The 14,819-nt window shown below is 47.0% G+C and overlaps 1 protein-coding gene across 1 annotated transcript in view; it reads left to right on the forward strand.

Annotated features, from left to right (window-relative positions):
* The window catches only part of SHANK3 (SH3 and multiple ankyrin repeat domains 3), a 353,875-nt gene that overhangs the window by 100,233 nt on the left and 238,823 nt on the right, over window positions 1-14,819 (forward strand). The window contains exon 10 of the mRNA XM_035569314.2: window positions 12,381-12,720. Coding sequence (XP_035425207.2) covers window positions 12,381-12,720 — 340 coding nt within the window. The remainder of the gene's footprint in view (window positions 1-12,380; window positions 12,721-14,819) is intronic.

A 14,819-nucleotide genomic window follows, 5' to 3' on the forward strand; every position in this document is an offset into this window, starting at 1 on the left:
ATTGTTCCATAGGAATTAGGGAGGGCACCTGTCTAGGTGCTGGATGTGCAGGGATGGGATCAGGAAAGCCAAGGCACTCGCAGAATTAAACTTTGCGAGGGATGCAAAGAATAAAAAGAAGGGGTTCTACAGGTACATTGGCCACAAAAGAAAGTCTAAGGAGAGTGTATTGCCTCTGACAAATGAAGACGGAGAACTGGTAACAACAGACGTGGAGAAGGCTGAGGTAGTTCACAACTTCTTTGCCTCGGTCTTCACTGGTGGTCAATATTCCCACATCTCTCGAGTCCACGAACCTCTAGGCAGGGGCTGGGGGAGCAGAGTCCCTCCCACTGTAAGCAAGGAGCAAGTTCAGGACCTCCTGATGCAACTTAACAGCTATAAGTCTATGGAGCCTGACAACGTGCATCCCAGGGTCTTGAGGGAGTTGGCTGATGTAGTTCCCAAGCCACTTTCCATTATATCTGAAAAATCATGGCAGGCAAAGTCCCCGGTGACTGGAAAAGGGAAACATCACTCCCATTTTTAAAAAGGGTAGAAAGGAAGACTTGGACAGCTACAGACCGGTGAGCCTCACCTCTGTGCCTGGCAAGATCATGGAACAGATCCGCCTGGAAGCAATGTTAAGGCACATGCAAGACAAGGAGGTGATCTGAGACAGCCAGCATGGCTTCACAAAGGGCAAATCATGCCTGACCAATCTGATGGCCTTCTATGATGGAGTGACAGCATCAGTTGACAAAGGAAGACTGACCGATGTCATCTACTTGGAATTCTGTAAGGCTTTGGTCACAGTCTCACATGACATCCTAATCTCTAAATTGGAAAGATAAGGATTTGAAGGGTGGACCATACGGTGGATAAGGAATTGGCTCAATGGCCACACCTAGAGAGTAGTGGTTAATGGTTCTATGTCCAGGTGTAGGCCGGTCATGAGTGGAGTCCCTCAGGGGTCTGTCCTGGGACCGGTGCTTTTCAATGTCTTCGTCAATGACACAGAAGATGGGATTGAATGCACCCTCAGCAAGTTTGCAGATGACACCAAGTTGAGTGGAGCAGTTGATACCAAAGAAGGAAGAGAAGTCATCCAAAGGGACCTGGACAGGCTGGAGAAGTGGGCCCATGTGAACCACATGAGGTTCAACAAGTCCAAGTGCAAGGTGCTGCACCTGGGTTGGGGCTATCCTAGACAGGAGTACAGACTGGGAGAAGAACTCATTGAGAGCAGCCCTGTGGAGAGAGATTTGAGGTTTCTGATGGGTGAAAGGCTCGACATGAGCCAGCAGTATGCACTGGCAGCCCAGAAGGCCAACTGCATCCTGGGCTGCATCAACAGAGGAGTGGCCAGCAGGTCGAGGGAGGGGATTGTCCCCATCTGCTCTGCCCTCGTGAGACCCCACTTGGAGTCCTGCATCCAGGTCTGATGCCCCCAGCACAAGAAGGATTTGGGGCTGTTAGAGCGGGTCCAGAGGAGGGCCACAATGATGATGAGAGGGCTGGAGCACCTCTCCTATGAAGAAAGGCTGAGAGAGCTGGGGATGTTCAGCCTGGACAATAGAAGGCTCTGGGGAGACCTTGCGGCCTTTCATTGCTTAAAGGGGGCTTATAAAAAGGTTGGAGAAGGACTCTTTACTCAGGTAGATAATGATAGAGCAAGGGGGAATTGTTTTAAACTGAAAGAGGGGAGATTTAGATTGGATGTTAGGAATAAGTTCTTTACTCTGAGGGTGGTGAGGCACTGGCACAGGTTGCCCAGAGAAGTTGTGGATGCCCCATCCCTGGAGGTGTTCAAGAGCAGGCTGGATGGGGCCCTGGCAAACCTCATCTAGTCTGTGGCATCCCTGCCTATGGCAGAGGGGTTGGAACTAGATGATCTTTAAGGTCCCTTCCAACCCAAGCCATTCTATGATTTATTTTTTCATGGAGAGTTTGACAAGTTCCTCAAAATGATGCTGATGGGACAATAAATTTTAAGACCAACGTGGCCAGTATTGTCACCTTGTGGTGAAAACTTGAACACTTACACAATTCTGTGCGAACTTTTGCATAAGTTTCTTATGCAGAAAGTTTCTATTGTGGAGTATACTCTTACCCAACATACAAATTTGTGACTCTCTGTTACCTTGGCAAACTGTGACTAGCTTCTGTTTATTTATTTTCTTAGTATAGGTCAGCTTGACCAGCTTCTGAGCCTTTGCATGGCTTTATGTTGCATTCCAATGCATTTTTCCATAATAACCTTATGGATGAACAGACTGTGCTACCCTTTTTCAGGGACTGATATATCTAGTGGTTATGTTAGCTTTTCTGCTCACTGCATTGGTCTTGGAGCTTGTCTGTAGGTGGTTTGTGTCAGGAATCACTGGCCTGTTTCAGTCTCGCTGAAAGGAGCTCTTTTTCAAGGAACAGTTCTGTACTGTATAACCTACGTTTGTGTTTCCCAGCTGCTTTGTCTTACATCAGGAAGTAATGAAATGTGTTCAGATGGTCCCATCTTAACAAATGTTAATTTGTTAACATTTGTTAACAATAGATTCCACTGTGTCAGCACCCTCTCTCATATGCTATTGCACCAGCCATGGCATCACCTGCAGTTTTATTGCCAATGATCTGTGTTTGTCTATATGTCTGTGTGTATATATATATTACAGTATATACGTCCATATATAGAGAGGTCATTGGTAAAGGTAAAAATATAAATATTACTGTAGGAAGAACTGGCTTACTGGATAATATTGGAAACATTCCCAATTGTTGTTCTCCGTTAATAATTGATTATTTTGTCTTATTATCTGTGTGGTGGTTTTATTGTCTGTGTGGTGGTTTTACTGTGCTAGGCAGCTGAACACCACAACCGCTCTCTCACTCCCCCTCCTTAGAAGAGGAGGGGAAGAAGTAAAGGAAAGAACAACTCACGGGTTGACATAAGGATAATTTAATTAAAGGGGAAAAATAATTATTAAGGAAAGATTATTATTAATTAAACAATTTATAGGGAAAAAAGGGAAAGGGGAAAAGGGAGGGGGAAAGGGAAAAAAACAAAACAAGTAAGACTGTGTGGAAGTGCAGAGGAAAGAAATTACTCTCTACTTCCCACAAATGAGTGATGCTTGACCATGTCCTTGAAGCAGGGCCTCAATGCAGGTAGCCGCTGTTCGGGAGGACAGACGTTTTCGCAATGAGAGCCCACCCCTCCCCTCTTCTTCCTTTTTCCACCTTTTATTGCTGAGTGTGACATCATATTGTATGGAATATCCCTTTGGTTGGTTTAGGTCAGCTGCCCTGGTGATGTTTCTTTCTCACTTTTTTGCCCACCCCCTAGGAGGGTTAGTGAGAGTCCTGATGCTGTGCCAGCACTGCTCAGCAGCAGACACAACACTGGTGTGATAGCACTGCTGTTCTAGCTACAAGTGCAGAGCACAGCACTGTATGGGCTGCTGCAGGGAAAGTTAACATCCCAGCCAGACCCAGTACAACCTGTTAAAATCTGCCCTAGTATCTTGACAAGTGGTAGCATGTAATCAGTATCATAACAGTGAAGTCAACGGTTTCACCCAAGCTTATTATTTTTGTCAGTGAGCTTTGAGTTCTTAAAGCCATCTTGGGTGATATAAATTAAATTCTCATGCTTTATTTTTCAATTGTTAAGTGTCCTGTTTCAGTGTTTCTAGTCTTTTCCTAGAAATGATATAAAGCTATGCTTTCTGTGATTGTCTGAATAATCCCGCTGACCCTTTCAAAAATGCCTCCCTATCCACTGACACTTTTTAAGGAGGATTATAGATATAGGCCAATGATTCAGTGAGCTGTATGGCAAATTCTTTTGAACATTGCTGCAGAAGCTTTTGACCTGCTAATTTGAATGTACATAACTGAATATACATCTGTTACTGCTATCCTTGGAATTGTGGGGGGAAGTTTTAACCTGTTTTATTTCTGGGTGCATTTTTGATGGTATGGAGGTATGTACAGGAATTATTTTCAAATATTAATCAGAAATACTTGTTTGATGCTTCTGATTTTCTGGTCATCACTGTTAATTTCATTGTGTCACTCCTGTAACGGGTCTACGCAGTTGCCAGGATTTCCTCTGTGGGGATTTGAGCAGTGGCCTGAGAGTCCAAGCAGGACTTTCAATGTTCTGAATGTGACAAGGAGAAGCAGAGGAATGAAAAATTCTTGCAAGGAAAATCTTCCGGTGATGATATGCATCAGGCTGATAAATATTGTCTGAAGAGAAAGGCTGACAATCCCATATCATGTACTACTCACAGGTGAATTGGCAGCACATTTGAGGACAGTTTGTAGGGAAAAGCTAGCAAGTTTGATTAAAATGTATTTTTAGCAGTTTCAATTTAAGTTTTACAAATGCAGAGGGAAATCTGTCCCCAGCTACATAGGGCTGACACTCTGAGTGGGATGGGGCAAGAGACCTGCACTGAGATGGAGGAGTGAGGTAGGAGGGGGTAATTCTGAGGGGCTATGTCCAGGGATGAAGCATCACACGAGAATGGGTAATTGAGAGGCAAATGAAGATGACTGAAGAAATCATTAGAGGATAATTTTTTTATTTTTTTAATTAAAAGGGGCGGGGGGGAGGGGGACCGACTCCAATTCCTACCAGTGCACTGTTTCTCAGTACTGAGGTAAATTAGCAGTTACCTTGCTGGAGCTGAGGTGGTGGCTCTGGTCTGCCTGATCATTGTGTACTTCTCCTTTAGTTTTCATTCCTGGAAAAAAATACCTGAAAGTTCTCTTGGAGTAGCCTCTCTCTCCTCCATGGAAGAGAAGCCTGGGTGTCAATGTGCCACATGAGGGGAGTTGCTATGCGCCTTCTTCGTTCTGCTTTGTAATTTTCCACTATTAAAATGTAAATGTGGCCTCTCAGCTTGGAACTGTGGAGACATTTGCACTTCGTGCTCTTTTGCTCTTTTACATGAATATTTAACATCAAGCCAGTAAATCTCTAAATAACCTCAGAGTGTTGATTACATTTTGGTTCATTAGCCTGAAGCTTGGGGTTGTTTGGAGCGTGGTCCAGGTGCTGCCCAGTGACAGTGCAGCATCTCGGGGCCCAGAACTCCTTTGGGAACCCTGGCTGCACCCCGCTCATACTGCACCTGAGCGGCAAGAGGCATTTTCAACCCAAGAGCCATGCATTTCTCCTTATGGAGGGCAAAAGCAAACACGGAAGTGTCAGATTAACCAGGCTGGCTGGAGCACGGTTGTGCTTCTTCGAGCAGCGCTGTCATGGTAACTGAAGTGATTCATTTTGCTGCGAGAAACCCAGTAAACACACTTTGATTAAACTCTTGAGAAGGTATAGAAAAGAATCTTCAAAGCTGATTGTATGAGCTGCACAAAGTTGTTTTTTGGTGCTTTTTTTTTTTTTATTGCTCTCACTTCCCTCCCTTCCCCAATAGGAACAGTGGGTTTGGGGGTTGGGAAGAGGAAGCCTTTGCTAGAACTGGCTGCCTCACAGCAGGCTGAAACCATCCTGTCTCTGCACCTGGTCGCTGCAGCTCAGGCTCAGCAGTTTATTACTATTACCAGTTTCAGGTAGTTTGAGGTGCAGTGAGAAGCTGGCTTTGCTGCCTATAGAACTGGCCAAAGCATGCCTTGGGCTCCCCCAGCCTGGTCTTCCCACTCCCGCAGAGAACAGTGACCCCATCCCTCTGCCTGTGCTGGGCTCACTGCACCATTGCTGTCCACATTGCTGTTGAGATAAGCTGGCTGGCAGGTTGGCCTGGAATCTGGGAGGTCATGCATGATGTACTGGGGGCACGCTGTGGGTGGGGCCCAGGGTACAGGGTGGAGTGCCACCACCTTCTGGCACTGGGGAGTCCTTGGATCAGTGAACACACATCTAGTGTCCTGCAAGAGATCCCCAGCAGGAGAGACCTGCCAGCAGCCCTCTCCAGTCCTCCTTTCCAGCTATCTTCTTTGTAGTCAAGAGCATGATTTCAGTCTCTTTTGCACTGGTATGACAGTGACTGGCAGGGAATGGGGCAGAGTTATGTCTCAGTGACAAGTTGGGGCTCACTCAGTGGATGCAGTGGGGAGAGCATCATGATGGATACCTTGCTTAATGTGCTTCTGATCAGAAGACAACTAAGTTCTCTGTAAAGCTGAGTGACCCAATTATTTGGTTGAATGAGGCTGTGTCATAATGCTGGAGGTGGTTGGCCCTCAGGGTTAGAGACAGTGCAGCCAGGCAGGATCTCAGCATCCTCACTGGCACCTGTGTGGTAGCTGAGACCCTGCTGTCCCATAGGACAACCTGGCAGACGTGTCCTCTGGTGCTTTTAAGACAGTAAATGGGCCTAGGATTATTGTGCATTCTAGAGACCTAGATGTCATTACACGTCATTTGGCTGTTGCAAGCTTGTGGCTGCTCTGTTTTTTTCTCTGTTAGGTAGCCAGAGCCTCTGAAATGTGCTGCTCAAAACAAAGAGTGACAGTTAATTCAGCATTTTCAGTCCTAGCACAAAGTTCTCTTTCACTCATCTCCCAAAGAAGTGCCGGGTTTCCCCCAGATTTTTGTTTTTGAATATGCAGGGCTCCACCAGGGAGAGAAGTAAACAGCAAATCACATGTGACTGTTGCTGGTCTCTTGCTTAGGGCTCCTAGAAAAGTCCTTTTTAAAAACGGCAGTAAAGGATCCCTGGTGAGCTCCCAGTACTGAGCGAGGCTCTGCTGGAAGTGCAGCTCTCATAGAATCACAAACTCATAGAATATCCTGAGTTGGAAGGGACCCACAGGGATCATCAAGTCCAAATCCTGGCTCCACACAGGACCACCCAAAAATAAAGCCGTATGTCCGAGAGTGTTGTTCAAATGCTTCGTGAGCTCCATCAGGCTCGGTGTCATGACCACTGCCCTGGGGAGCCTGTTCCAGTGCCCGATCACAGCCTCAGTGCCGAACCTTCCCCTAACACGCAGCCTGACCCTCCCCTGTCCCAGCTGCATGCTGTTCCCTGGGGTCCTGTCAGATGGGTCCCCAGAGAGCAGAGCTCAGCACCTGCCCTTCTGCTCCCTTTGTGAGGAAGCTGTAGGCTGCCATGAGGCCTCCTCTTCTCTAGGCTGAACAAACCAAGTGACCTCAGCTGCTTCTCATACCTCTTGCCCTCGGGGCCCTTCACCATCTTTGCAGCCCTTGTTTGCGCACTCTAACAGTTTTATGTCCTTCTTATATTGTGACACCCAAAACTGCACACAGTCCTTGAGGTAAGGCTGCACCAGTGCAGAGTAGAACTGGACAATCACTTTCCTGTCCTCTGCACAGCTGCCTGTGTCACTGCCTCAAGTACATGGTGGCCTCGATCTTCTGTCTGCTGCAGCCCCTGGACATGTTCCTGGTACCTTTGTTGTCCTTGTGCCTGTGCCAAGTGCTGATGTTCTGCTGGACTTTCTTGTGCAAATAAGTGCATGCATAGTACCCTTCAACACCAAACTGCCTCCACCATTAGCTCATCCATTTTGGGGTCCATCCCATGGATCTGCCTCAGCACACCTCCCCATGCAATGTGGGTATTTCTTCTGTCCTTTCTGCCATCTGGCCAAGGCGCAATTTTCTCTCCCACGGTTCTGCCACATGCAACAGATTTTGTCTCCCTTGCTGTCTTCATCTCATTGCATAGCACAGCCAAACGTGTTTTTGTATCTCTCTGAATATATCTAATTGCTGTTGTGAGAGCAGACCCAGGCTTGCATGTATTACGTGGCATAGCATCCAGACTGACTGGATATAAGTCTGTGTTTAGATGAGGGCTCTGAAGAATCTCTGGAGTATCCAGGGAGAAAAGTCCTATATTGTTCATACAAGCAATAGGTGTGTTCCTTTGATTGCCATCCTCCCATGAAGCTGTCTGGATGTCTGCTCATCTGTGTTCTCAGTTAAAGCCAAGCTTTCCAGGCCAGGTGTCATCATCCCTGGTTCACTAACCTCTCTGTAGAAACTGGTCTTGGTCCAGTTGCCTTCCCAGCTGCACAGCGACCCAGAAACAGGCAGTCTAGGCTCCAGAAGCTAGGCACTGAAGTTGGAGCAGGCAGATTTCTATCAGCAGTACCTCTGCACTGAGGCTCCCAAGGACTTTGCTGAGTCCCCTGAGCTGTCCTCTGTCCCGGGTCACGGGGTATAGCTGCCTTGGCCAGGAGACATCAGGGTATGCTGGACACCCGAGAACCTAAGGAACTTCACACGGTATGCATGTGTGTCATATAAAAGTCTCTACTCCTGTGATAGTATTGGAAGCAATTTTTTCACTTGTCGTCTGGACTTGTGACTCCCTTGCCCCTAAATTGCACTTTGGCAAGTGAAGTAAACTGTCTTGATCTCACCTCACGTGCAGTTACTGTGTGCTGGGGAACAAGTTAAAGTTAGTCAGTGCAGGTATCTTCCTGTCTGTCAAGAGATTGCCTTTGCAGCTGTAATACCATTCTCGTAACACACTTCTAGAGTTAAATAGTCAGGAAACCTTGGCTTTGCAGTCTATTATGTGACCTGGACAGCTTCTTATTTACTCCTGTAAATGCTATGTTATGCTGTAATTCAGGGACTCTTATGCTTGATGTTATGATAAATGGATTAGTGAGTAGCAGAGTGGTCCTGGGCTTTTTTCTGCAGCCCTGCTGCTCTTCGTCTCTGATGTAAATCTGAGACAGTGGTTGTGTTTTGCTCTGTTTTTAGAGTGGATTCTATAATTTTCGTGTTGGGAGTGAGCACTTTCCATATGTAAGGTGATGACTGCTCTTGTGTAGAGTGTGGAAATGGGTAACCAGGTGATTAATTTGACAGCCTAAATTAAAGAATTTACCCTGACCTGTGTCAGAAATTATAAAGTACCTTCCCTTACACCAGGGAGTCCTTGAGCAACCTGTGTCTCATTGCCTAATAATTGGTGCTTGCTGTGAATATCTCACAGTAAAGTCTGTACCACTCCACATCTCCTGGAGTGATGTCCATGCTGGTTGCAGGGCAGGCTTCTGCTTCTTCTCAGTTAAGCTAAGGCTACCAGGCGCAGAGATCTCACACAGACTGAAAGGATCTCTTGTCAGGTGTGCTGCTTTGTTTACTTGCAAGATAAGTCACTGCTTTTCAAATTTTTTTCCCCCTTTTCTCTTATGTTGAATACTAACAATGTTTTCTAGTGTTTGTTTCTTTTTTTCCAGATTATTGCCCTGATTTATTTATTTATTTATTTTCTCATGAAGGACCATGCCTACTGCACAACTCTGGCCAAGTTCTGCCAGTCCTAGTTCAGTTGAGTAAAAACAGCTTGCCAACAAGATAGTTTTACAGTGAGCTTGTATGCAATTACTTCAACATACAGCAATGATTTTTTTTTCTAAGCAGTTAATATCTAGAAACTAATAATTAATTTATAAAGTGCACCAAAGCAAACCAGACCATCTCTTCTATCTGAGGTTTTCATTGCTGTATTCTTGTTTTCCTCCTCCTTTTTTTTTTTTTTTTCTGGCTTTGGTGCCAAGACCAATGATGCCAAGCCCAGCCAGATACAGAAGAGTGGTGACCGCACTGATGCCTCGGCTGGGCTGTGGCTGCAGATCTGGTGCACTTGGTGACTGCTTTGGCCTCCTTGTAGTAAAGGATGAGGCCATGCGTGCGCAGAGGGAGAACGGTGCAGACTCAGTCTGACTGGCTGGTGCAGAGCTCCAGTAGCCCTAGCTGTCTGCAAAGGACTGACTGCTGCTCCTGTTTTTGTCCAAGACAGGCAAAGAGCTGGTCAGGCACATTCTTCTAGATCTTGATTTTTTCCTTGATATTTTCAGTCTAGCAAAGTTTAATATGGTGTGGTTCCAAACCTTGCATTTCTCCAGCTGTGACGTTGCCTCCTGATAGAGGACTTTTGAGATCACCTCTCTGGGGCTTTGCTGTTCCACAGTTTAGATGTAATGAGCTCAGATTGACTCCGTTCCCAGCAGAGTTGCACTGAGCTTGTGTTTGGTTGACAGCCACTATGAGTTCACAGCCTTTTGCAGGTTACAGTCCCATGATCACTGAGTTTCACCTATGTTTTGGGTCCCTGGAAGCACACCATGGGTGTACTCATTGCTATTTGCCTTGGCCTTCAGTTTGGAAATGTATTCAGACCACTGACTGATGTGCTTTCATCATTAGTCAGCATTCAGCACTTACCGTACTAAAAGTAATTCTGTCCATTTTTTTTTTTCAAGAACTGTGCGTAAAGTGCATGGATTGCTTTGGTTTGAAAACAGGTATTGGAGACTAGCAAGGAACTTCCTTGCACTTTCAGTGACTATTTCCAATTTCTAATAATTTTTAAATCTGTCAGTTACTGTGACATGCATCCATTTAATATTTGCTTCTCTGATTTTTTAAAGTGGTTTTCTATGAGAGGTGATGTAGTACAAAATAAAATGTCTGGATGACACACAAACTCAGGCTGGCAGTCCTTGTCAGCCAAACATGTTCAGTGTTGCCTTTGAAAGGGTAGTGGTTAGCCCTGACTTTGGCTTCAGCTCAAGTGTATTGCATTGATGGGGCTGGCTACAGATTAGAGAGTCCTGTTTGCTACAGCCCTGCGGACTCCCACACACCTGAATCCACAGCACATTTTATGTGGCCTGGACCTTGCCTCTTTCCATCTGATATCTCTTGTTCTTTCTGGGTTCCCATTTTGACCTGTTTTTCCTGCGGGGTGCCCTGGATGCGAGGCACTTGCAGTGCTGCAGCTGTGGGCAGAGGTACAGAGACACCTTGGTCTGGTGCTGGGCTGGGAGCTGGACTGAGTCACTGTAGGGAGCACAGACATTGCCGGCAGAAATCCCCCACCACGTGGTTGGAACATCAGAGAACAAATGCATTGAGTTGCTATGACAACAAGAAGATTTACGGGATCCTGAAATTCTTGTACTTTGAACCTAAATTATTCCTCAGAAAAATATTGCAAGTGTGGCTGTGCAGCACAGCTGGAAAGTGCTTTGAAGGCATTCAGTCAGTGATTAAACAGGGTGAGAGACCTTGCTAAATGTCAGGCAATGTCCTGTTCAGATACCTGGCCAGTCCCTTCCTCTGAAGCCCGTTGGCTGTGGTAGCTAAAGTGTGCTCAGGGTTCAGCACCCGTTTGCACACCAGGTACAAGTTACCATGGAAGGAGTAGTCTTGGAAAGGTGAAGTTGTGCAGTCCCCTGTTAGCAGGATCACACCACTTCTGAGTATGCCTTTGAGCAGGAGTGCAGGAGAACTTTGTAGTGCAGGAGATCTCTGCAGTGCATCAGATGGTGTGTTTTAAGTATCCCCTTGCTTTTGTCACTGAATTTGCAACAGCCTTGGTGGTCACGGCATGAAACCTGCCAGAGTTCAAGAAGTATTTGGACAATGCTCTCAGACATATGGTTTAATTTTTAGGTAGTTCTCTGCAAAGCCAGGAGTCAGGTTTTTGATGGTCCTTGCGGGTTCCTTCCAATTTGGGATATTCTATGAAACAAGCGGATATTGTTGATTATGCGTTCCCTGCTGAAGGCTGTCACAAATGTGAGGCAAACTTAAGCATATTAAACTTCAGAATGAAAATGGATTCACTGAACAAGCTTCAGGAAAATATGTCTTTCCTACCTAAGTTCTGCAACACTCCAGCTCCACAGTGTGCATGTGCCATGTCGGCAGCAGAGTGCTCATCCCTCTGCGCCTACAGGAAGTTTTCCATTTCCACCCCTCCTTCTGCAGAGCTGCTGGCAGAAGCAGGAGTTGGCATCTCCAGGTGCCTTTGTGAGGTCTGGCTCTTCCAGACACTGGTAAGAGTTAACTACAGGGTCAGGAGGGGCAGAGTGTAGCTGGTGTTTTATTCTGTACACTACATTTTTGAGGCTTAGACATGGCACTTTCCTAAAGCTATAGATTTAGGCCTATTGTACCTCCAGAACAGAGGAGTAACTGGTGGCCAGGATCATGGCCAGTAACAGTGTCCCGTGTTTGTGTCACCACCTCCAAACCGGAGTGGTAGCTGGAGGTGGGCTGGAAGATGGTGGCCCTGACCCTCACCATCACTGCGTCCCCCCACAGGGCTCCTTGATGCTTTTCCAGACACTGCTTCCAAACTCTCCCCATGCTGCCATGCCATCCAACTTGCTGGCTCCACGTGCTCCCAGGCCTGCAGATGTTCCCTGAGGAGAGCAGTGTGCTCTGGGTGTCTTGCTGGGATGGGAGCTGGAAGCAGATGGAGACACGTCCTCATCTGCTATGACTGTTCCTGTGCTCCCACAGGGATGCTCTTCCACTCCTGGCCTAGCTCTGTGCTCCTTCTCTGCCACCATCTTCCTGCCCCAGCGTGACCGGCCAACACCAGCTTTGTCCCGTGTGCCTGGTAGCTAATGCTGCTTTCCTGGCTCTTTTGCAGTGCCTTTCAGAGAAACTCCCAGCTATACAAAGCGGAGACGGATCCTCGGTGCCGGCAGCCTCGCTTCACCGCGCATGCTGCAGCGCTCGGCCAGCGACAACAACCTGAAGGCAGAGACCCGGGCGTCCTACTCACCAGTGCCCTCGCTGCGCAGCCTGCCCCCCCAGCTGCTGGTGCAGATGCAGGAGGCTGCAGCAGGGGCCGGCGGTGGGGACGGCAGCCTGGCCAGCTCCAGCAGCACCCGCAGCGCCCACAGCCGCTCCCCATCCCTGCAGCGCGTGCAGGAGGAGAAGGAGGCCGACCTGCCCACGCTCCGGAGGAGCAGCCGTGGCAAGGCCAGGTAAGGGGCCAGGGGAGGCAGATCAAGGCTGACTCGTGCCATGGCTGTTGTGGGCATCAGCACCCATGGGAACCCCATACCCACATGGAGCTGGGCGCCTTTGGGACCCCGGGTGAGAAGCAGGGAGGCTGGTGCAGTCTGGTACAGGGCTGCATCTCCCCACCCCAGCGCTGCAGGGAGCGGGGCTGTCCGGGGCTTGGTGCGAGCACTGTGGGGGCTGTTTTCTTCAATCTGCTCCCCAGCCCTCAGTCTAATTTTGCATCTCAGAAGGATGGTAAGTACATCAATTCCATGTTGCACTTGTTGTTGCCATGACAATGAATGCATCTTGAAAACTAATACTTTGAGGTGGCATATTGCAGATAAGCCAACACCTAATGCATCCAAGCCGACTTGCGGTTATCGCTGCCTTCTCTGTCTACCTGCACAGGTGGTTGCTCTGTTGGGTTCACTTGGGCCTGTGGGTGGCTGATGGGCACAGTCACCCTCTCACTAGTCAGCACGGGAAGGCATTCATTGTGCTGCAGATGATTTCAGTGGCCGATATGTGTGGGAGTGATTCTTGGTTCTCCTGCTGCTCCCCAGTCATTCACTGGCCAAGTGCAATGTGAACTCCAGCTCTGAGACCACTTGTCACAGCTGGTGCTTACCTTTGAGTGGAAGTCAAGGTATGGACCCCGTTGCTGATTTAGGGGCATAACTGCTAGCCGTCTCGGACAGCAAAGACCTGCCTGAGCATAACTGCTTCTGGAGAATGGTGGTTGACAAGGGTCCCTTTGGTGAGGACTGGGGTTCAGGCTTTGCTTTCCCAAGTCCTTTGTTAGAGAGGCAAGACTGACTGCAGCCATGTCTGGTGTAAAACAACATCTGCTTGAAGGGTCTAACAGAAATTCTAATACTGTGAGGTCAGAGCAGGAGTTTGAAGATCAGGTGCCAGGTCTGGGCTATGGTTGTGTTTACTGATGACCAGGAAATGGGTGTGAGCAGTGAAGAACCAGTCTGCAGATGACAATTGTTTACATTAACTCCATACCAGAAACAGCTTTGAGGCCCTTTGAGGCGATTTAAAGAAATTGGGGAAAAAGAAACATGTTGGTGAATAAAAAAATAATGAAAATAAATGCAAAATAGCTACTAGAAGGAAAAAAAATCAACCACTCAATTACCTGGTAGGATTCCTAATTAACAGTTTAACTTGGGAAAAGTTGCAGGTTGTTTTCTAAGGAGTTCATTGGAAACCTCTGCTCAACGTGCAGCTTCAGTACAAAATGCAGTGATATTAGATCACCTAAAGAGTGTGATGGATGATAAAGTGGAAAATAGTCTAACGCCATGGTTAAAATCTATGATGACACCTTTGAGTGCTACGCACCAGTGTGGGCATTGCTAGTGAGTGAGAATAGAGTCAGTTAAAGGGTCTCAGAGATGCAGCAAAAATCATCAGGAATGAAAAAAATATCTCTGCTTTGAAGAGAGATTTAGAAGAGCAGGATTGTTACCTTAGAAACGAGATGAATAGGAGGAAATATGTTAAAAATATTGGAAATACTGAACGGTTTTTAAAAGGGAAATAGGGAACTTCTGCTTTTTTCATGGCACAAGGAAAAAGGAGTGTGCAATGAAATTAATGGCAAGCAAACTGAAAACCAGTACAAGACTGCTTTTTTTCCACCCTGCAGTTAGCTCTGGAATTCACTGCCTTGGGAACTTGCTAAAGCCAGAAGCACGGTATGTTTATAAAAGCATTAGGAGGCTGGTGTGGGTAAAATAATGCTATGGGATTTTATAATCAATAAGCTTTTTGAACTATTCTCAAAATTACCTGGAGCCCCGATGGCAACAAGGAGGAGGGGGCAACATGGTGAAGGCTCAAGCCTCCCCCAGCCAGGCCAGTTCGTGGCAAGGGGCACAGGAAGGCGGTCACCTCTCCAGTCCTGCTGCCAGCACTGTTGGAGCAAGCATCTGCCCCATCTTCTGTTTCCTGCTTGTGCAAATTTTTACAGGATTGCTGTAATTGACTTAATTTTTCCTAGCCACATGCATTTTATAAAATGCATATAAAACCACATTTTATTCATTTCTTTTGATGTTTGTATCAT

This window comes from Cygnus atratus, chromosome 1, assembly GCF_013377495.2.
Source record: "Cygnus atratus isolate AKBS03 ecotype Queensland, Australia chromosome 1, CAtr_DNAZoo_HiC_assembly, whole genome shotgun sequence".
Classification (NCBI taxonomy): Eukaryota; Metazoa; Chordata; class Aves; order Anseriformes; family Anatidae; genus Cygnus; species Cygnus atratus.